Source organism: Leptodactylus fuscus, chromosome 8 (genome assembly GCF_031893055.1).
Source record: "Leptodactylus fuscus isolate aLepFus1 chromosome 8, aLepFus1.hap2, whole genome shotgun sequence".
Taxonomy (NCBI): Eukaryota; Metazoa; Chordata; class Amphibia; order Anura; family Leptodactylidae; genus Leptodactylus; species Leptodactylus fuscus.
In genome coordinates this window covers 69,978,351-70,001,475 of record NC_134272.1, presented here as the reverse complement: position 1 = coordinate 70,001,475, position 23,125 = coordinate 69,978,351, and the positions used below count along the sequence as shown (strand labels likewise).

The 23,125-nt window shown below is 43.8% G+C and overlaps 1 protein-coding gene across 3 annotated transcripts in view; it reads right to left on the bottom strand.

The window, feature by feature from the left end:
- The window catches only part of SP3 (Sp3 transcription factor), a 34,467-nt gene extending 11,586 nt beyond the window's left edge, over positions 1 to 22,881 (bottom strand). For 2 of the 3 annotated variants that reach the window (XM_075284040.1, XM_075284042.1), the window contains exons 1-3: positions 22,616 to 22,881; positions 22,259 to 22,383; positions 4,352 to 4,441 (exon numbers count right to left, since the gene is read on the bottom strand). In XM_075284040.1, coding sequence (XP_075140141.1) covers positions 4,352 to 4,441; positions 22,259 to 22,383; positions 22,616 to 22,622 — 222 coding nt within the window. In that variant the 5' untranslated portion in view covers positions 22,623 to 22,881. The remainder of the gene's footprint in view (positions 1 to 4,351; positions 4,442 to 22,258; positions 22,384 to 22,615) is intronic. The other variant, XM_075284041.1, reaches the window with a different exon arrangement.
- Positions 22,882 to 23,125: the final 244 nt, after the last annotated feature.

Below are 23,125 nucleotides of genomic sequence, written 5' to 3'. Positions count from 1 at the left end.
TGCCGTTACATGTCCCTTTTTTATTTTCTCCAAACTGTTACCAAGACTATTCTAGATCACTTTTCGGAAATACCTTCAAGAAGAGCAGGCCAAGACGTTAAAGGGAATTTCCTACAAATGACATTTGGCACCGAGAATTTAGAAATTCTTAGAACTAGGCGTGCTGTGTGGGCTTTAGTACAAATTTTACTGCGTTATCCAAAAGATGGATAGAAGAAATGTGCTTGGGTTTTTAGGACTAGTTCACACAGGACCCGCGTGAACACATTCCGTCATGGCTGCCGCAATGGGATACTGGTGTTGCGGTTTTCCGCTCCGGATAAGGCCCAAATGAATGGGCCTAGTCCAGAGGGTGATGTCACAAGGAGGATGCCACGGCTGAATCAGCCGTGGAACCCGCCTGAAGAAAGGGAAGCTCGCTTCTTTTTTTCCGTGAGCCAGAACAAACCGCTCACGGAAAAAGGAAATGACCGGCTCCCATTGACTTGAATGGGAGGCGGCAGGTTTTTGACACGGACTCCGCGTCAAAATCCTGACCACTTTGCCCCATGTGAACTACCCCTTAGGTTCCTCTTTGGTAAACCGTGGTTGAAATCTGCCAGGGTAACAGGCACAAGGAATTTCTCCCCTATTTGAAGAAAGGAATAGGGGCTCGGAGACAGTCACATGTAGTGTGCTTGTACACAGCTGAGGAAAGAAGCCAAAGGTTTCATTATTGTTAAAAAAAAAAAAAAAAAATACCTACAAGAGCTAAAGAAAGTGCCTCAGAACTACAAATACAAGGTGCCCTATTTAGTACTGAGTAAAGCCAACCCAACAACTGCAAAACAACAAAGCAGATATTGACGGAGAAAACCATTACATTGTGTGATATTGAAGAGCTAGTACAGTAAGGGCAGGTTTACACCAGCGCCCAATCTCCATGGCGAAAGGTTTTTTTTTTAACCGGACACAAAGTCCTGCATATCAGACTTTGTGTCCAGTAAAAAAAAAAACAAAAAAAACCTGTTTTGCCGCAGAGAGCATAAAACGCTCACGGCTGGACATTTTGCAAACCCATTCAAATGAATGGGTTTGAAAGATGCCTGCCGGTTTCCGTCTCCTGTCCAGTTTCGGGCAGGTAACAGAAACCTGCATAACGGAGACCGGGGGCAGGTGTGAACCCGGCCTAAAGCCAGAGATTTCTTTTAGATCATCTGAATCTCCTGAAGAGCTAAATATCAACATTAACACTTTAGTTCTCGTGCCTGACCTGGGATAGGGTCATACATCACAACAGAAGTGGTAGAACATTGATGGTGGGGGTCAAATATTAGTCACAATTGCTGTAAAAGGGCAAAAGGCGTCAGTGATAGCACACAAGCCATTTTGCTCACTACAAATGATGCAGAAACCCCATACAGGGCAACAGGATCAATGAACACAGACCTAGAAGGGTTAATGTGTGCAAGTGAAATGAGCCAAACCTACATTAGTTAAAGCCTAAGGGTATGTACATGTAGCAGATTTTGCATGTTTTACTGGAAATCTGTGCTGCAATGCATTAAAAATACACAGTGCTAGAGGGAAAACAGATTTGTTGGTGCTCAAAAGTAATACTGCATAGGGATGGCTCAATATATTGTATAGAGCAGCACAGGAACATAGGCAAGCACTAGATGACTGTATTCAGTCAGTATGATGCTCTGTATTCAGTCTGAGGAATGCAACCGATATCTGATCTGTATTTCAGGGACTGAATACACTCATGTGAAGCCAGTTCTAGGAGATCAGTGTGTGGATCTGACACCCGGATCCTTCACCGATCAGCTGTCTGAGCAGACTGCAGCATACAGGAGAACACGAAATACTAGGAAAAGCATCGTACATGGCAGACTGAACTGCTAAACAGGATAGATGACGAATGAACACAGTTACTGGCCTGAGACAGGGAAAGGGTGCTTGTGCGTAAGAAGATGATGATCTGCAAGAGCCCCTGGACCCCTGTACAAGTAGATATTCATGATCCTCTATATGTAACTCCCAGAAAACGCCTTAAAACTCCCTAAAAAGCCACAATTGCAAAAGCCCTCCCTATATAGTTATGGGACAGGTATAGTTATTTCAGCCATAAATTCGAAATCTACTCTATAAATATATGTGTGTGTGTGTATATATATATATATATATATATATATATATATATATATATATACACACACACACACATATACTGTATATTTATAGAGTAGATTTTGAATGTATGGCTGCAATAACTCTACCTGTCCCATAACTCTAGTACTTTATGTGCACTGTAACCCATATTAGTAAGCCATCATATTTTAGCCTTAAACCAGTAACCTTTTATCCCTCTGTACATTCTCGCTTTCATAACTTTTTACATTTTGTTTCAATATAGCTTGACGAGACCTTGTATGTTGTGGGTACGTACGGCTTTCTGATCAGGTTATATTACTTTTTGGTTTTGAGAGGGGAGATAAAAGGAACTCAGCTCTGGCATCTGAATTTTAAGATCCATGGTGTTTATCATGTGGAGTAAATAGGGGGATGTTATGGATGTAGTGATGCTATTTATGTGGGAGGAAAAATAAATAAATCTATTTTCACTCCCCCCCCCCAGCATATAAAGGGGTTAAACTGTAGTATGCCTTTATGATTATTAAAGGGGGAGGGGTGAGATTATGAAGAAAGGTTCATGGTACCCCCCCACACACACACACACCTCTACCTGCACTGTGTGAGCTGCTGACACTGGGTTCACACTAGCGCCCAGAGTCCATTCTCAGCTTTCCGTCTTCTGCATGCAAACTTGTCAGACCGGGTCTGGCCGCGAGCGCCGGCGAGCATTTTATGCTCTCCGCCACGAAACCGTTTTTTTGTTTAAAACCGGACACAGAGTACTGCATGTCCGACTCTGTGCCCGATTTAAAAAACAAAACAAAACTGGTTTCGCGGCGGAGAGCATTAAACGCTCACTGTGCTCACGGCCAGACACCTTTCAAACCCATTCAAATGAATGGGTATGAAAGAGTCCTGCAGGTTTCCGTCTCCTGCTCAGTTTTGTGCAGGGGAGAAGACATCTAAAGGTAGGAGAAGAATAGCCTTTCTTAAGGATATTCCTACATGTTAGTCAGGGGGGAAAAAAAAGGGTATCCAATGATAGGATTCCTTTAAAGGGAACCTGTCAGCTTTTTCATCCCCCCCCCCCCCCAGTATATCTTATGTTGTCCCATGTCTTTATAATGTCAGACCACTGCCATCAGTCACAAGAAAATTTAGCAAATTAGGTTCTTCATATCAAGAGCTAAGCAGGTCTTCCGCTGTAAGAGACATCCCGCAGTCCTGCTTACATCACCACAGGTAACTGGACTTGGCTTATGGATATCATTCACAGCGGATGAGCCAGGTTGTTGAGAAGCTGACGTCTTCTGTTACTTCTCTACCCCATGACTTCAAGGACCTAATTTGTATACAGAATAAATAGTGCGACAGACACTGGGGGACTACACAAGAGGTACCGGTGCAGATTTAGGTGGTTAAAAGGAGTCAGGCACCGACTTATCTGTATTGGTGTAAGCAATAAATGTAGTATTTCCTATTGTCACTGAAGAGATTGGAGAATATGACTGTAAAGGTCTTATAGTCATGTGTGACAGCTCTATACCCTTGCAGAATATTCCCATTCATCTTCGGTGGTCATCTCTGGCCGTGTCCATTAGCGACTGCTGCTCTACTCAGGCGGGGAATCTGTATCCCCCAGGAGTAGGGCGCCCACCGATCAGAAAGTCATGACCTATCCTAGCAAAATATATATATATATATATATATATATATATATATATATATATATATATATATATATATATATATATTTATTATGAGCCTCAAATAGCCCTTTAAGCAGCACAAGTTCATGTCCCAGGACCTACAAGTCCCACTTCATAGGTAACAGATCATCATCCGTCTGAACACTGTGACAATCATCATCTAAGAGGTCAGACAGACAGGCAGACAATGAAGCTGTCCGTCTCCCAGGAGGGAAAAAATAAAGAGCGGTGTCCGGCATGAAAAGGGCTCTAAAAAGCTGAAAAGTAACAAAAGGGCAAATTAATGCACTGGATCAAAGAGGCCGTCCGACAAAGACAAACCGCTTACAAAAGGAAGCCGGGTCCAGCGTCTCTAACTAGACAATTGGCTGTTACTATCGGAGAAGCCATGTTTAGTGATACGCTGCGGCAGAAGGTGAAACGGACCAATACGTAGCATTCTAGCTAATACAAATGCCGACTGCGTCCTGTCTAATGTGTATGGGCCATTTTAAAGGTGCGGTCCTGCAAACCACAGCCTTTACCTGTGGCATAAGGAGTTGCTCCTGTGTCATGGTGGGGCATACTTCATTAATAAGGTTGGCGAGCTTTGACAAATGCTCTTTAGAGGTGACCTAACGAAAGAAATGGAAAGAAAGGAAGAAGTTCAAAAGTTTAAGTTTAGTGTACAGAAAAAAATGTGAAAACTTTTTTTTTTCTTCTTTTTTTTAAGAATTCTCGCTGGAAATGACAAGCCCAGAGACTGAGGAAGCGTTACTAAGAGATTCTGACAAGATGTCTTCGGCTTCCCATCAGACTGAATTACCAACTTCACCAATTTTCACACTTATACAATAAACACAGACTTAACACTATCCAAGCCGGTAAAGATTTAGATATTTTTCCGTATTTGATCATGCGAATGACAACACTGGGATACATCAGACACAATAGACATGTTGAATCTCTCAGTAGTACGGCCTCAGGCTTTGATCTCGCAACTTCAATCTCGTCTCAACATTAAACTAGACATTAAACAAGGTTTTTCACATTTTTAATGTGCACTGTTTAAATTTTTCTTAAGGTAGAGCATATATATATATATATATATATATATATATATATATATATATATATATATATATATATATATATATATTTTTTTTTTTTTAAATACCCACCACACAAGAAATACCTGCAGTGGAATTTACTGTCTCTTCTACACCAGAAAGCTGCACATCTTAGGGGCCCTTTCACACGGCGAAAAATGAGGAGGAATTCCTCTTCACTTTCCATCCACCATCTCCGTGTGATAGAATGTCGAATGGGCCTAACAAGTGGGAAGTTTCAAGCCGTGGACTCCAATGCTAAATCAGTTGTGGGATTTGCAGCAATATCAAGTAGGGAGCTTATGTTTTCAGTCTCCTACATTGATCTCTGCCTCCCGCTTAAAATAGTATCGGCATATTGTGCCAAGACTCCCTTTCTGATTTTGGAGGTGGAATCTGTCCCCAGATTACCATCAAATTCCTATGTGCAATCGGGCAACACGGCGGCTCAGTGGTTAACACTGCAGCCTTGCAGCGCTGGAGTCCTGGGTTTGAATCCCGCCAGGAACAACATCTGCAAGGTGTTTGTATGTTCTTCCCGTGTTTGTGTGAATTTCCTCCCATTCTACAAAGACATACTGATAGGAAGAAAAATGTACATTGTCATCCCTATATGGGGCCCACAATCTATATTAAAATAAATAAATTCCCATGTGTGAACCACCTAAGGCATATACTAGGTGCAAATCAGGTACCTAAGACCAGGGTGGGAATCTAGGAGGGAAAGACATAACTCCATCCATCACATCTACTTTAACACATGCCAGAAAATGGACGTAGATTTCAGTTCAGGTGCGAGAGATCTCACAAAGTGCACCAGAATTGTTAATAGGCTGGAGAATAATTCACCAATAGGGAAGAAGAAGAAAAAAAAAAAGACTGGAGTAAAAAACATCAATCTTACTAAACCCACCCTCAATCTCCAAAGATTAGATTTACTATGGATTCACCATGTATACGTAAGCTACAAAGACAAATGAAGCTCCTCGGCAGGAAGTGGTCACTAGAAATTCTAAAGTATATGTCACACAACTGAGATTGCATGTGGTTCAGCACTCTGACCGTCTCTTTTTAGGAGGGGATATTTTATCAGGCTAGGGAGAATTATTCGCCATGTTGGCTCCCATAGAAGCAGCTGTCTGTGGATGGACCTTTTATTCTTTTGAAAGATTTTGTGACTTGGCCCATAGCCCAAGTCATGTCTCAAGACTCCTTTGAAAGGTGATCTTTGAATTACAGGGCTCTACTTTCCAAAAGGTAACGCTAGAGGCATAATCTTCCTTTTTCAACTAGGAAAGCTAAATTTGTGTCCCTGAATCCAGAATTCCTAGGGGAACATACATAGGTTATAAGTCTCCCTACAGTAATACATCGGTCTCTTCAATGACATTATGTACCACCTCTATTGTCTCACATAGATCGCTTCTCACCTATGCAACTAGTACCCTGCTGTGCAAGGACGAAGGGCAAGAAACCTTAAAACAGCCTGCCTATACCATTCACAGACTATGCAATGCTCGATGAGTACTGTGTATACAGCTACAGAAGCCGCCATGAAGCGGCTTTTCTCATGTCGGGCAGTCATACGATCTGCTGGGTCCTAGAGCACCTGGAACAGCTCTGCGGTAAACGCAAGGAGGCGAAATTTATCAACCCCAGTTGCAGGGGAAATAAACACTCACATGAAAAAAACAGTATTAAAGAGGACCTTTCATGGATTTGGGCACATGCAGTGTGATATACCGCTGGAAAGCCGACAGTGCGCTGAATTCAGCGCACTGTCGGCTTTCCCGATCTGTGCCCCGGGTGAAGAGCTATTGGTCCCGGTACCGTAGCTCTTCATCGTCAGAAGGGCGTTTCTGACACACTGTCAGGAACGTCCTTCTGCACAGCAGCGCCTATAGCACTGTACTGTGTGAGCGGGGACGAACGCCCCCTCCCCTCCTGATAATACTCGTCTATGGACGAGCACTGTGAGCAGAAATGGTCACTGTCATCACTCACATCAGCCTCACAATCTCACTTCCTTATATCACACACAAAAGAAGAAGCCAATAAGCCATCACAGGGGTCTGGATGTTCGGCTATTATGCATACAGTTGGGATGGGATTTGTAGCCATAATACACTCGACATTGAAATTGCAACATCAAGAACGAGCTGAAAGGTTTTACAAATTGAGGAAGTGTCACTAAAGTCTGCAAACAGTCACATTTTACGCCCCTGCTCCAGTCCAAGGCATGTGGGAGGGGCATAAAGAGAGATTGAAAGAAACATTTTTAGCCACATGAAATCTAAAAATCTTATGAAGTGGGGCGATCGGCATATTGATGAACAGGAGGCTTTGCAGTTATTGTTACTTGTCGCAATTTGAGGGGGACAGAATCCTTGACCTTGACAATGTGGCAAGTTGCTAAGAGCCCAGCAATGTTAGCGGTGTCCAACACTGTGTGCAACGGAGGCTGGGTGAACAATGACAAACTGGAATGACGGCAAGAGGTTGCACGGAGACAAACAGATGAGGAGAGTGACGTGTATTGGTTCATTAGGTCCTGCAAGGTGATATCATATCCCACCCTAGGCCGCCAGACACAAACCATCATGAGGCATTGACAGACATCAAGCTACACTGATCCATTAACCTTAAGTCATCACCATCAAAGGCCAACATAGTGTACAGCAAAACTGCAATGGAGGCTGGAACAGAGGTCTATTGTTTTCAGTGATGAATCCCACACATCTCGAACACAAATAGCACCTGGACAATAGTGTGGAGACCATGTTCATTTCTCCAAAATGTCCTGTCTCAGCAGGACAATGCCAAGTACTAGGTTATGTTGCTAGTGCTAATGTGAGCAGCCCGTGTGGCCTAAACCTGCTACCATGGACTGTGGCGTCTCTGGACTGGTCTCCCATCGAGTCTGGGACATCACTGACTGGCAAATACAAAGGGAGATGCCGGAAGCCAAGTCGTGGTGCTCATGCGCTATACTGAAGAAATAGAGATTTATTGAATATTTGGCTTCCAATCATTTGCAGATCATAAACATGTCTATCGATCCTGTGAATCCCATAATTCCAAATCTTTTCCTTCTCGGGGCTGGAATTTTAATGTTGAGATTTGGACCACTGTAAAATACAGCTGCATTACCGCTGTCTGAGTGCGGCAATTACCGACTTACTGAAACTAAAGCCATTATTCCATTACGCTGTGTGCTGAACTTTCTATCAAGCAATACCAGGACCACATGGTACGCGGCCTTTCCTTTTTACTGAAAATGACATTTAGAGTACAAACATTTACTGCTGAGAATTAACCATGAGGTTTACATTCATACGAAGGAGCGGAGGCTCGGCCCTGGGAGTGCGGGATCCTTGTTGCACCCTTTTATTTCACCTCAATGGATGAATCGTGTCTGTGAATACTGTTCTGATAGTGTATGTACTATTTTTTCATGGGTCACAGGCACCTCACGCACTCAGTCATCCTAAAAATAAAAATACAAACACACTCCGCAATCCACCATAAAAAGCACAATACCATTTTCCCTCTTTCCATTATTACATTTTATCCGTCACTTCTGGGCTCTACCACACCAGGAGGCGCTGTTTCCTTTTACTCAATAGTAGTAGCCAATGGAGCGTCCATTACTGACTTAGGACTAAGTGGCGTCCATGAGCATTGGCCTAGTCCTGATATCTAGAAAAAGAATCAATTATAGAAAATGTAATGATAGTAATTAGTGGGGGTTTAGGCTTGTTTCACATCTGCACGTGGGGTTTCATTCAGGGAGTCCGCTTGGGGACCCCAAAACAGAAACCTAATCCACATACAATAGTGGTTATCTTAGGAAACCGGCAGACCCCATAAACTACAATGGAGTCCGTGTGGTTTCCGCATGAAAAAAGCGGAGAGAAAAGTGCTGCTTGTAGGACTTCTTTCCACATTTTTCACGCAGAGAGGGGAACAGAATGGCCGAACGCAGATGTGAACCGGGCCTTAGGCGGAAATGCTGAATATCTTCCAATACCATTGTCTACTCTCTACCTTCATCTTAGATAGAAAACAAGACACAATATAACTATCTTCCCACCAATACTCTACCGATATCTAACACGCTGCATTCAGCAATAAATATTTTACATCTGGTAGAAAATCCATCATCCACGTTATATCATGGACACACCTAGAATTGAGGACATAACAAAGGTTATTGTTGCATGTTCAGTCTCACGGTTTTGGCAGCACCTTCCCACTTAGCTTAAACAGCTGTTCAGCCGCTCCCCTCCGCCATAATCCTCATCCCTTACGTAGATGCACAGTCAGCCAGTATTACACATCCGCACAGATGACACGTTCACCATTAACATTCAGCAGGTGACTTCTAGGCACATCTGGCTCATGCAGATCTGGGTTTCCAGAATGAGCACATACCAAGTCAAAATCTGATCATTTTATTCAATAAGAATTGTGAAAGTCTATGCGAAACCCGTACATACTAAAACATTAAGCAGTTGTCCAGCTGGGATATTCTATAGAATAGGTTTAGTGGTTAGCACTATAGCTCTGCAGTGCTGGGGCCGACCCCTACCAAGGACAACATCTGCAAGGCTGTCGTATGTTCTTGCCATGTTTGCATGGGTTGCCTTCAGGTTCTTTACTTTCCCCTCACAGTACAAAGACAAACTTAGACTAGGTTGTGCTGGACTTTTTGTTGTTCAGGTCCACCAGGAAACCCAACCAACAGAGACCCAAAGGTAAAGCACTTATCCAATAACTGGCCAATGCAGTGACCCTCCCTGGCATTTTACAGTGTTCTAAGGAGGACCATGAGGAAGAGACCCACAAGGGACCCTGTACGACAGAAAACCAGGGCATCACTGAACAATCCCTTTAAAAGACAACATGTTACTTATGTATTAGATACAGTATCACCTCAAATGGGTGTGACCATTTCTCATTACGAAAAGGGTTGTGCCTGCAGTAAAATTATGGCATTACCTCAATGTCAATATTTCCTCTGGCAAAATAAGTTGCGAGCCACCTCATAACATCGAAATCTGACAATGGATGCAAGGTGGCTTGCAACACTCAAGACATGTGAACATCAAAGCAGTGATGCCAAGTTACTGTGACTCACTAGTCCGCAATACTGTAATGCCCCAACTGAAAAAGGTCTGCACAGAAGAACCACCGCACTGAAGAACAGCTCTCCTCTGGACTCATTCAGGACTACTGCTTCTGCTAATATGCCATAGCAAAATAAATTAACCCTGTGATGACCAGTCTGTTTTAGGCCTCAATGACCAAACCATAGCTACATTTTTTTTTTTTTTTTGCATTATTCCATTATCACATACCAAGCCAATATTTTTTTTTCTTTCAATGTGACTGTATAAAGGGCTGCAGGACAAATGGATGTGTTTAATGTCAATATTTTGGGGTAGATGTAACTAATTGATTAATTTATCACTTCCTTCTCAGAAAGAGTAAAAAAAAACAAAAAAAAAAAACACAGCAAATTGTTTCCCAAGGAATATTAAATTCTCTACAGTACAACTGTCTATCAGGCCAGAGAATTAAGATTTTTGTCAGAGTGCTACTTTAATGCCTTGTGTTGTATAGAACAGTAGGCTAGAGTAGGCTATTCCACCGCGCTTTACAGAGATCTCTTCCCAAGTGGGGCTCAGAAACAAAACCCTTATCAGTACGTCTTTGGAGTATGGGAGGAAACTGGAGCAACCGGACGAAACCCACACAAACACAAGGAGAACATACTTCGAACCCAGCACTCCAAGGTAATAGTGCTAACTAGTATTGAGCGAATAGTATTCGAAACTATTCATCTAATACCTCGCTCCCATAGAAATGCGTGGAAGCGGCCGAACACCAAGGGATTAAGCGCAGTGAATATTTGATGGCCGCTAACACGCATTCCTATGGGAGTGAGGTATTCGATGAATACTATTCGCTCAACACTAATGCTAACCACCACTAGCGTGCTGTCATCAACTTTTTTGGAAAGGGTTTCTACAAGAGTTTGGTGCTTGTCTGTGGGAATTTTTGATCATTCATCCAGAATAGTATTTTTGAGGTCAGATATTGACTGATGTATGTTGGACACGAGGATCAGGCTCACAGTCTCAGTTTTAGCTTGGGGTCAGGACTAGAGATGAGCGAGTAGTATTCAATCAAATACCTCCCCTGCACAGTTATTGGTGCAAAAAAGCACCTGGGAAGGTGGGAGGGGCATCAAATTTGTACTGCGTTTACCACGTGGTATCGACCGAGTACACCAATAACTATGCAAAACTGACAGAGCCGCAAACACGGAAAGGACCTGCTCCATATTTGTGGCTCTTTACTATGGCCTGGACATTTAACTGAAAAAATGTATGGGTCTGGATTTTTAATTTGCAATTGCAGATAAAAAGTAGTCATGTGCCTAAGGCCTTATGGTGTTGGTGACTATGCACCTCAGCGACCCCGATTTATATGTACTTAGGAGGTTGGGGGTATTTAGTACAGTCGTAATAATCTCTGCACTGAGAGGGTGTGCTTCATTTATGACAAGTTACTTGCCTCATCATAAAGAGGACCTGTCACCAAATACAGAATACTAAATAACATAAACCCTTTGATTCTTGTTGTATTTCCTGGAGAATGTGCAGATTATCTTTAGGGATCGTTCACAAAGGGCAAGAGGGGGCAGATTTTGGTGCTGAATCCATGGCAGAATCCGCCCCCTCACAATAGAGGTCTATATAGACCGCTAGCGATCTTTTTTCTGTGAGCGGCAAGTTTCCACTCATGGAAAAAAGAAGCGAGCTTCCACAGCTGAGTCAGCCCCGGCGTCCGCCTTGCAACAGCGCCCATTCATTTGAGCCTACTCCGGAGGGAGAAGCCGCGACTGTCGGAAGCCACGACAGTCATATTTTGGTCCAATTCTGATGCGGCTTCCTGCATCAGAATCAGGACCAAAATGCGCAGCGCTTATCCCCATGTGAACTAGCCCTAAAAATCAATCCACCCATTCAAAAAAATATAGCCCCTCAAAGATCATATGTAAATTAGTTCCATGTGGGTGGGAACCTTTTATTTTCCCATAGAAACACATCAGGTTTCACAACCGCCCACCTGGAGAATCAGCGTTAGTTCACATGTAATCTCTAGGGGCCATATCTTCTGAATGGGTGGACAACAAACTGTCACAGGGAACAGAAAACTGGCACAATTGATCATAAATCCAATAAGTCTGGTGGTCACGTCCATGCCAACTTTCAGCAAAGTTTAACAAAGTTGCACTTTTTTTTTATAGCAAAAATTTTCCATGCGTTGTGTACCAGAAAGCTAGCGCACAAGGCATTAACAATTTTTCCTGATGTGTCTCAGTACTTCAAGACCCTTCCCCTAAATTCTCCTGTGACTGGGTAGCTGTGGTTCTAAACACTTCCACATTTCAATAATATCACTCAAAGAAGATTGTGTAATATCTAGAATGGAAAAAATGTCACAACCTGGTGGCCACGGCGGCATCCTATAACATTACCATGCGGGTCATTCCATATCAAGTGATCCAAATAGGAATATTTTTTTTACCTGACGTCTTTAGATTTTTTTTATTTTTATGAAGTACAACTTAAGTTAATTACAAATAAAAAGTTTTGATTTTTTTTCTTCATCAGTTAATTTTTTATAGACTTCTAAAGTTTTGAAAAGTGTGAATTTTGGCCTGGTATGGCTTTACATTTTTTAACATATCTTGGGCTAGAATTAAGATAAATAGGTGGGAGAGGCATCATTTTTCTCAGAGCAGTACCGGCTTTCATTTGATATGTCACAAGACGATGTTTCTTTATATTTTGTTTTGGAGAAATCAAATTCAAAATTTTGATGCGCAATTGTGAAAAAAAATGTATGTTTTAAAATTGTGAAAAAATGCATTTGTGTTACTTGTGTTCTTGGTTATATTTGTACAGGTTTTCAACTTGGGACCAAATTGGGATAAAAAATTTTTTTTTTTTAAGCCTTGAATCATCTGATTTTATGTTTGTGTGAGCTTCTTCCTTTTTTCTTTTCAAATTACAACTTGCTGAATTCAACATTTATATGCAACAATAAAAAAAACATAAAAAACAAATACTGTAAGTGCCAGAACAAATACATCTTATCATCAGAACACAGCTTGTTCAGCATTTTCAACCTGAATGTATTGAACAAACTGAAAGAAAAAAGCTGCTCATATCCTCAAGTGCGATTTTCTAAATAGTCTCATCCTAATTATATGTTACCAAGAGTGCAAGAACCAATATTCATAACACCTATTTCTACATGTAACAATTGTTTTTATTATATCACTAAACATGTAATTTATTAAGAAAAATAGTCCAGTAGATAAATCCTCATTCTATAAAATATGAACTAATCAAACAATTAATAGGACATTTTTAAACTACTGGCCTTTTATCATCAATTTGTCCTTTCTAGTGAGTGAAATGTAATCTTGTCCATAAGCGCTTATTAGCAATGGCCATTTCCTTTTGTGTCAAAGAGTATGTACGGCCTGTCATGGTGTTAGGCTCCACCTGAGTTAATATCTGATTTTTGTTGACCCTTCTTGTGGTTATCTGAGGTGAACTACAATAAGTGTCCTACCAGAAACACACCTCTGAGAGAGATGTCCCACTCTAGTGTCATATTACAGGCCCTGTATACTGCTAGTCTGACACTAGTTAACATTAAAATTTTGTGAGGTGGATCATTCTCTGTACATATCTCACATATAGACCCCACACTTTAAGACCACAGGCTGGACAGATCTAAATTCAAGATTTTCGGAATGACACTGTAATAGTTATATTTTAAAATATGATCCCATCGCGATCCCAACTTGAATTTTGGTACAGATGTGGCTAAGGGCATAGCAGGCCCATGTGCATTTTTTAGAAATTTTTAAATAATACGTTTTTTTCGGAAATGCGTTTTAAAATTTTGCGTTTGCGTTCACATGGGTAAAACATTAACAAAGATACTCTTGTGACATATTTGGTGAAAGCCTGTATAGTTCTGAGTAGAATGGCGTTTATTTTGTTTCTCTATCTTTTTTCTAGCCTAAGTTATGAGGAGAAATGTAAAGGCAGGCAACACAGAAATTCGCACTTTTTCTGAACTTTGAAAATCAATTAAAAATCAAAAAAAATTTCTAGAAATTTTTTTTCTTCACATTTTGCATTCTCTGACACACTATTACCAAATAACAAAATCTCAAAAGAATTAAAAATAGAGGGAAAAATCATTGGTTCACTTGACACGGAATGACCCATGCTGATATTCAGTCAACTCTTTAGAAGGAGCAATTCTTTCACAAATGTTTGTAAGGGTGGTGACACCTGACATACCTGGCTGTGGGTATGGCCGCATCCAGCCCCTTCTATGTAAGTGAAAGAACAGACTACTTTCAGCAGTATTTAATCGCCGTCTGTGAGATTTTGCCGTTACCACATGACCAGAAAATAGCTGGTGAAAGAAGTGAAAGTACAAGTGACGGGGATTGGATGCAGCTATAGGCGCATCCAGGTACCCAGTGTGTCACAACCCTAGGTTTTGGATTTTATACATTTGTGGCAATGGGACTGAATATAACACTTATGCCCAATAATCTTCTCCATATAGTGCAGACTGAACCTGGCCATACACATTCAATATTTATATACTGCACTGGCAGATTTAGCTCATATTAATAGCATCTTACATGCATGGCCTTCAAAACCATCAGATTTTACCAAATTGAGTTGGATCTGCCATAAGTCTAAAGATAAATATCTTATGTGTATGGCCAGCTTATGGGGTATAGAGTAGTTTGTGAAGTTAACTTTTTCTGTCCGTGACAAGGACTCATCCTTTGCAAAAGGAGATATATACCATGAGTGTTTGACTCAACCTTTTGATCAAAAAGTAATTTGCGCAATGTAATTTTATACCCACATCAGAGTTTGCACTGTCTGAACGAATAATTTTTTTTTTTTTTAATGTTTAACTAGTTTTATATGTATAAACTGGGAGAGTAGGCGATTTAATATTTTGCTAAGTGTTTTTTTTGTTTTTTTTTTAATAATTGCCATAGGGAACATAAATGTGATTTTATGTATTGTCATGTATTATCCATAGTCCAATCAATCTAATATATAACAAGTGCACAAATATGGCAAGCCTGGAGGCCTTCACTGGTCCCCAGACATGGCAACTGATCCCTCACACCGTGACTTTATCACACGGACCAATTGGAGTGCAGCGTCTTAAGGGTATATTGACAGGGAGGAAAAAGTTGCGGAAACCTTTTCCGCTGTGTGAACATTCTGTGCCACTCGCTGTGACGGAATGCCGGTGCAGCATCAGCATTCCGTCGCACCATCCCGCTCCAATGTAGGCCCGAATTAATGGAATATTACATGGTACCCACAAAAAAAAAAAAAAAAAAAAGACAACCAAGTCATGCATAGACAGGCCAGCTTCCATTTCTAGCTCATGTCTATAAGTATACAGCATAGTAAAAGGGTTGGTATAACCCCTCTAACAGCTCCTGCACTGGTACAGAAGATGAACTTAACACTTGCTGCCACTTTTGCCCACAGATTAGAGTTTATCACTTAGGGCATGTTCACATTAGCATAATAGTCAAATTTACAGCTGTTGGTTCACACAAATATTTAACCCCAATTTACGGAGAGGCCACGTGCAGATAAACCTCATGTGTGTGAAGACACGCCAAAAAAAAAAAAAAGGCACATTCCTTCTGTATATATGTATGTGTATGTATGTATGTATGTATATATATATATATATATATATATATATATCTATATATCCATGTATATAAAGATTTCCACTGAAATCAATGGAACTTTAAAGCTGAGATACTTGCCATGGATTTTGGAGTAAAACCTCCACAGGAAAAAAAAAAAAAAAAGTGTGAGCATACCCTTAGGGTCTTAGGATATTGTATATAACAAAAGCACTGTCCAGAGCAGATAACCCCGCTTAGGGATCTTGGCACTGATATTTAGGCCAATTCCTAATCAAAAACCAGCATCTAATTATGCCCTGAATCTGCCTCCCATTTTCAATGGAAGACACAGAATGAAGAAGGACATTGAAAAAAAAAAAAAAAGTATCCTGTTTGATCTTACCCTTGATTCAGCCTCAGAAACCCGTGTGCAAGCCCCTCCGCTGATAAGGCTCATTCATCTGAGCCCTGATTAGGGGTAAAAGCTCAGTTGGAAAGCCAGAGGGGCAGATATGGGAGAGGGTTAAGAACACACCCTTAACCTGCCAATAAAAATTACAATTTGGCCTAACCCAGACCATTATTATCAAAACATTTAACTGCTTGGTCACTTCATAGTAAAGGGGTACTCCCATCCTAGCTGGGAAATCGGCAGAGAGCTTGCAAGACTTTTCTCTCTGCCTATTTTAAGCGGTATAGGGGACGGAGAGAACCCAACCAATATTCATCACTCTTTCTGTAACGCTCACAGATCTGCAGTATAGCACAGTAAACAGGACTGTTTCCATAATTGTGATCACCTCTGCACCTCAGGGCACCCATTCTGAATACAGGTGGGGCATGCAGAAGCATCATCCATATCTATCAGACACATGTCTGACATAGGAACAAGCATTTAAGAAAAGCATATACAATTGTATCCGCCATGATATGAGCTACTTCATCCATATAATAGCTGCACATACTGATTTCTCCCCGCCCTGGATAGCTTAGAAAACAGAACAATTGTCTAATGTAAGAGTATTGAGAGCCTTCTAGTCTGAGAAAACAATTCTCATTGATCAGAACCAATCATTCAGTGCCACAGACACATGTGCTATAAGGCTTCATTCACATCTGAATGATTTTCGTTTTCCTGCTCCATTATTGGAATACAAGGAGCGCTGAGCCCATTGCACAGCAGGCTGACCGCTCTGACTAACACGGGTTCTGATGGGGTCTCATGATAGGACCAAATATCTTACCAGTGCTCAAAGTGTATCATGCTACACTACGGACACAGTTGACCACTCCGCCTTGTTAGAAACGCTCTCATCCCTTGGTATGGCAGACCTGGCCATCTCCTGGATCTCCTCATAACTCACCGACCACACATTCAGCATCTCCCACTTACATAGCACCTCCTCACCACGCCCTCTTTCTGTAGGAGTCCCCCCCCAAGGCTCCGTCCTAGGACCCCACCTGTTCTCCATCTACACCCTCTGCCATGGCCAACTCATAGAATCCCATGGTTTTCATTACCATTGTTATATTGATGACACCTAAATACATCTCACTGGACCCAACTTAACCTCACTGTTGTCCAGAGTTCCAAAGTGTTTGGCGGCCGTAGCCTCCTTTTTCTCCTTCTGCTTTCTCAAACTCAACATGGAGAAAACAGAGTTCATCTTCACCCCAGCTCATACAAACCCCCTACCTCACCCATCTATCAGTTAACAGAACCACGCTTACCCCTGCCCCATGGCTCCATTGCCTTGAGATAACCCTGGACTCTGATCTAGCCTTCAAGTCGGACATCCAAACCCTTAACACCTCCTGCCACCTCCAACTCAAGAACATCCATCGAATCCACTCCTCCGCTGGTCCATGCACTCATAATCTCCCACTTAGATTACTGTTACACCCTTCTCCTTGGCCTCCCAGTGAATTCTTTCACCTCCCTTTAATACACCTTGCCCCCCCATTCTTCATCGCCGCTCCCCTCTGCCAATCCCTTCACTGGCTAACCATTGCCCAGTGAATTGAGTTAATGTTGCTAACGCTGACATACAAAGCCATCCACAACCTGTCCCCTCCATATATCTCTGACCTAATCTCAAGCTACCTACCCACACGTAACCTCAGATCCTCCAATGACCTCCTACTCTGCTCTTCACATAACTGTCTCCAAGATTCCTCCCGTGCATCCCCCATACTCTGGAACTCCTTACCAAGACACATAAGGGTGCATGCACACTACGTAACGCCGGGCGTGTATGAGAGCCGTACACGCCGGCGTTACAGCAGGGCTGCCGAACACTTCCCATTCACTTCAATGGGAGCGCTCGTAAACGCCGCTGTTACGAGCGCTCCCATTGAAGTGAATGGGAAGTGTTCGGCAGTCTGCTGTAATGCCGGCGTGTACGGCTGTGATACACGCCCGGCGTTACTCAGTGTGCATGCACCCTAAGACTGATCCCCACAATCACAGACTTCAAGAAGGCCCTGAAGACTCTCCTATTCAGGAAGGCCTACAACCCCCAATAACACTACTGTCACCACACCACCATCTGTACAGTCTCTCCCCTCACCTTCCTCTTCCCTCAGACTGTAAGCCCTTGCGGGCAGGGGCCTCTACCCCCCTGTGCCAGTCAGTCATTGTTAGTATTATATTTGTTTGTATATTTTATGTACTGTATGTAAATGTACAGCACCAAGAAATTAATGGTGCTATATAAACAATAATAATATTTAGTCTGGCATTTTTAACAGAATCTGCAAGAGCCTCCAAAACAGGTGAGAAAGACGCCTATAGCGAATACACAGGACACCTGCTACAAGCAAAATAACAACGACAACTTATAAGATACCAAATGTACCAAAACGGCAAAGAGATACCCCCCCCCCCCCCCAGATAAAGACCTCCAATATCTTCAGTAAGAACCACCCCTCTGGCCAGGTTACAAATCTCTCAATTTAATTACATGAAATATTCATGTAAGATGCAGCTGTAAGGGGTTGTATGTGAATAATGGCTGAAAGAACAAGACATAGGATGGAGATATGTGTCCGACTGTTTAGGGTTACATCACCGGGATACCCACCTATCCAGAGATTGTACCCATTTCAATGGGGTGATGGCGTGCATGCAGGCTATATTCTGCTATTTCTCTAGAGATGAATGGAGAGACAACATGACCGACTCACCAAACTGAGGTAAACATGAATCCTATTCTCATAATGATGGTGACCCCATAGATGGGACCCCAAGCAGACACATATCCTCTACCCTTCTTTCTAGGCCTAGTAACCACAATATGGGTTGTATGAAACTGGGATGTAAACAAAAATGCTCCTGGACAAACGAAATGAAATACAAGCCATAAGAGAAGCCTGCAGAACTTTACAACATATAGTGAATATCACGAAGCTAGAAGATGCTTGAAAGAACATTAACCACAGTGATGTATCTATAAGAAGTTGTGGAACTACAAAACTCAGCATAGAGGGCAACAAGAATGAACTTATCAGAAGTGCTGGAAGTGAGCTCTGCCAAGCCTTATCAGCAGGCTGATATCAGAGGACAGAAGCTCATAGCCACCATTATAGCACAGGGGCTGATATCAGAGGACAGAAGCTCATAGCCACCATTATAGCACAGGGGCTGATATCAGAGGACAGAAGCTCATAGCCACCATTATAGCACAGGGGCTGATATCAGAGGACAGAAGCTCATATCCACCATTATAGCACAGGGGCTGATATCAGAGGACAGAAGCTCATAGCCACCATTATAGCATAGGGGCTGATAACAGGGGACAGAAGCTCATAGCCACCATTATAGCACAGGGGCTGATATCAGAGGACAGAAGCTCATAGCCACCATTATAGCACAGGGGCTGATAACAGGGGACAGAAGCTCATAGCCACCATTATAGCACAGGGGCTGATAACAGGGGACAGAAGCTCATATCCACCATTATAGCACAGGGGCTGATATCAGAGGACAGAAGCTCATAGCCACCATTATAGCACAGGGGCTGATAACAGGGGACAGAAGCTCATAGCCACCATTATAGCACAGGGGCTGATAACAGGGGACAGAAGCTCATATCCACCATTATAGCACAGGGGCTGATAACAGGGGACAGTAGCTCATATCCACCATTATAGCACAAGGGCTGATAACAGGGGACAGTAGCTCATATCCACCATTATAGCACAGGGGCTGATACCAGGGGACAGTAGCTCATATCCACCATTATAGCACAGGGGCTGATAACAGGGGACAGTAGCTCATATCCACCATTATAGCACAGGGGCTGATACCAGGGGACAGTAGCTCATATCCACCATTATAGCACAGGGGCTGATATCAGTGGACAGTAGCTCATATCAACCATTATAGCACAGGGGCTGATACCAGGGGACAGTAGCTCATATCCACCATTATAGCACAGGGGCTGATATCAGGGGACAGTAGCTCATATCCACCATTATAGCACAGGGGCTGATAACAGGGGACAGTAGCTCATATCCACCATTATAGCACAGGGGCTGATACCAGGGGACAGTAGCTCATATCCACCATTATAGCACAGGGGCTGATATCAGTGGACAGTAGCTCATATCAACCATTATAGCACAGGGGCTGATACCAGGGGACAGTAGCTCATATCCACCATTATAGCACAGGGGCTGATATCAGGGGACAGTAGCTCATATCCACCATTATAGCACAGGGGCTGATATCAGGGGACAGTAGCTCATATCCACCATTATAGCACAGGGGCTGATACCAGGGGAGAGTAGCCCATATCTACAATTATAGCACAGGGGCTGATACCAGGGGACAGTAGCCCATATCCACCAGTATAGCACAGGGGCTGATACCAGGGGAGAGTAGCCCATATCCACCAGTATAGCACAGGGGCTGATACCAGGGGACAGTAGCCCATATCCACCAGTATAGCACAGGGGCTGATACCAGGGGAGAGTAGCCCATATCTACAATTATAGCACAGGGGCTGATACCAGAGGACAGTAGCCCATATCTACAATTATAGCACAGGGGCTGATAACAGGGGACAGTAGCTCACATCCACCATTACTGTACAGGGGCTGATATCAGGGGACAGTAGCTCATATCCACCATTACAGCACAGGGGCTGATACCAGGGGACAGTAGCTCATACCCATCATTATAGCACAGGGGTTGCAGTAGCTGGTATTCATTCTCTAGAGCATATACAGAGGGCTGATAACAGGGAACAGTAGCTCATATCCACCATTACAGCACAGGGGCTGATAACAGGGGACAGTAACTCATATCCACCATTATAGCACAGGGGCTGATACCAGGGGACAGTAACTCATATCCACCATTATAGCACAGGGGCTGATAACAGGGGACAGTAGCTCATATTCATTCTGTAGAACATATCCAGAGGGCTGATAAGAGGACAGTAGCTCATATCCACCATTGCATCCCAGAGGGCTGATAACAGGGGACAGAAGCTCATATTCATTAGTAGAGCATATACAGAAGGTTGCTATCAAGAGACAGTAACTAATATCCAGCATTACAGCAGAGGAGGCTGATAACAGAGAACAATAGCTCATATCCACCAATACATCACAGAGGGCTGATATCAGGGGGCAGAGGTGAATATTCATTAGTACAGTATATAGAGAGGGCTGATAACATGGGGAAATTGCCAACATTCATGCATAGGGCTGATAACAGAGGACAGTAGCACACTGACATCAGTGCAGAATACATTGGGCTGATAACAGGTGACAGTAACCAATATTCATCAGTAGAGCACACAAAGGATTGATAACAGAGGACAGTAGTCAGTATAGCTCAGCACAGCAGCCATAGAGGACATCGTGTCCCTCTAAGCAGATACAAGGTCAATGCACCAGTCTCCTGTCCTATATACAGAGCAGCTGTCCTATACACAAGCCACACGTGCATGCTATACCATAGAGGTATCCTACATGCCAGATGCCCCCTCCCCCACCCTAGACGTGCAGGTGCCCGGCTACCACCCGTACAAGACACAGCACCGGGCAGGGTAAAGGGGGCAATGATCAGGAATGGGGTGACCCCCTCCAGAGCCGGCCACCAGGGAGGAGGAGCGGTGGGAGGGTGAGCCGAGGAGGTAGAGGGGTGGGGGGTTCAGGAGGACATCTGCCCTCCCTCCCCCTAGGGGGGTTGTCTATGATCCAGCCGCGGCTCATTACTTACCGCTCCCGCATCCTCCGCACCGGCACCGTCCTCCACCCGCACCGAGCCCAGAGCTGCAGGCACAACGAGCGCTGACGGCGGAGCGTCCTACCCACAATGGGCGGGCACCTCTACAGAGAAGTGGGTGGCCGTTCCTCCGGAGCTGACACAGGAAGTAACGCTTCTTGTGGGCTTTATTTTGGTGTCTTTTAGTGTCCTGTGCCCTCTACACCCTGCCTGTGCCCGTGTCATGTGCCCGCCGCCCACGCCCGGGAGTGGGGGGAGAGGCGCAGACGGAGCGGCCTGGGCCGACATGATGCTGCTGAGGCCTGTGGGGCCTAGTCCTTACCTGGCCGCCTCCACCGCCGCCGCCTTGGTCGCTCTCGTCGCTGCTGTTGCCGTGCTGCAGATACTCGCTCTGCCCGTCAACCTCCATGGCGGCCATTTCCTCTCTCTTCACGGGCTGTTCAGGAGCTGAGGAGACACAAAATGACAGAATCAAGCGCCATGACTGAAGCCTGCGGGGTTTCCCCCTCCTCTGTGTCAGCCTCTGCCTTCCTCACCTCCACGGCCCCGCTTCCCTCCCTCACACTCTTCCCCCCCAGCGCGCGCTGACAACCCCCCAGACCAGCTCTTCGCGCTCTTTCCCGTCGTCGCTGAAGACGTGCGGGCGGCTGGTTTTTTTTTTTTTTTTTTGGTTACGTACCGGTCATTGTGTTTGTGGCAGGATATTAGGAAAAAAAAAAATTACAATCCACAAGATGAAAGCCACCAGGCCCGGGCGGGCGGGCGGGCAGGGCTGCGCAGGCCGCGGTCGCTTTATTAGACGCGTAACATGATTAGAGTATAATAATCACAGGCGCGCTGCGGACGGAGAGAACCAGGCGCGTTTTTTTTTTCCTATTTTGATTGACGGTGCGGGAAACACAAAAGGTGGGGCTTGCAGCCAGTACGGGGGACGTGTGACGTCAGACGTACGGAAGGTCCGCCTTTCTCCTTGTGCGTCATTGGTCGTGGAACGGTAGAAGCGCGACGCTCATTGGTCGAGCCGCTTGTCAGTCAGCGAGCTTTTTTTTTTTCCCCCGAGGCTACGCGGGCTTCCTGTGAGGTTTGCGTGACGTGCGCGCCCCCTGTGTTTACTATCGCAGACAATGAGAACGATGGGCGTGCACGAGCGCGGCCGAAGGCTCCGGGGCCTGCGCTAAAGCTTGGCTGA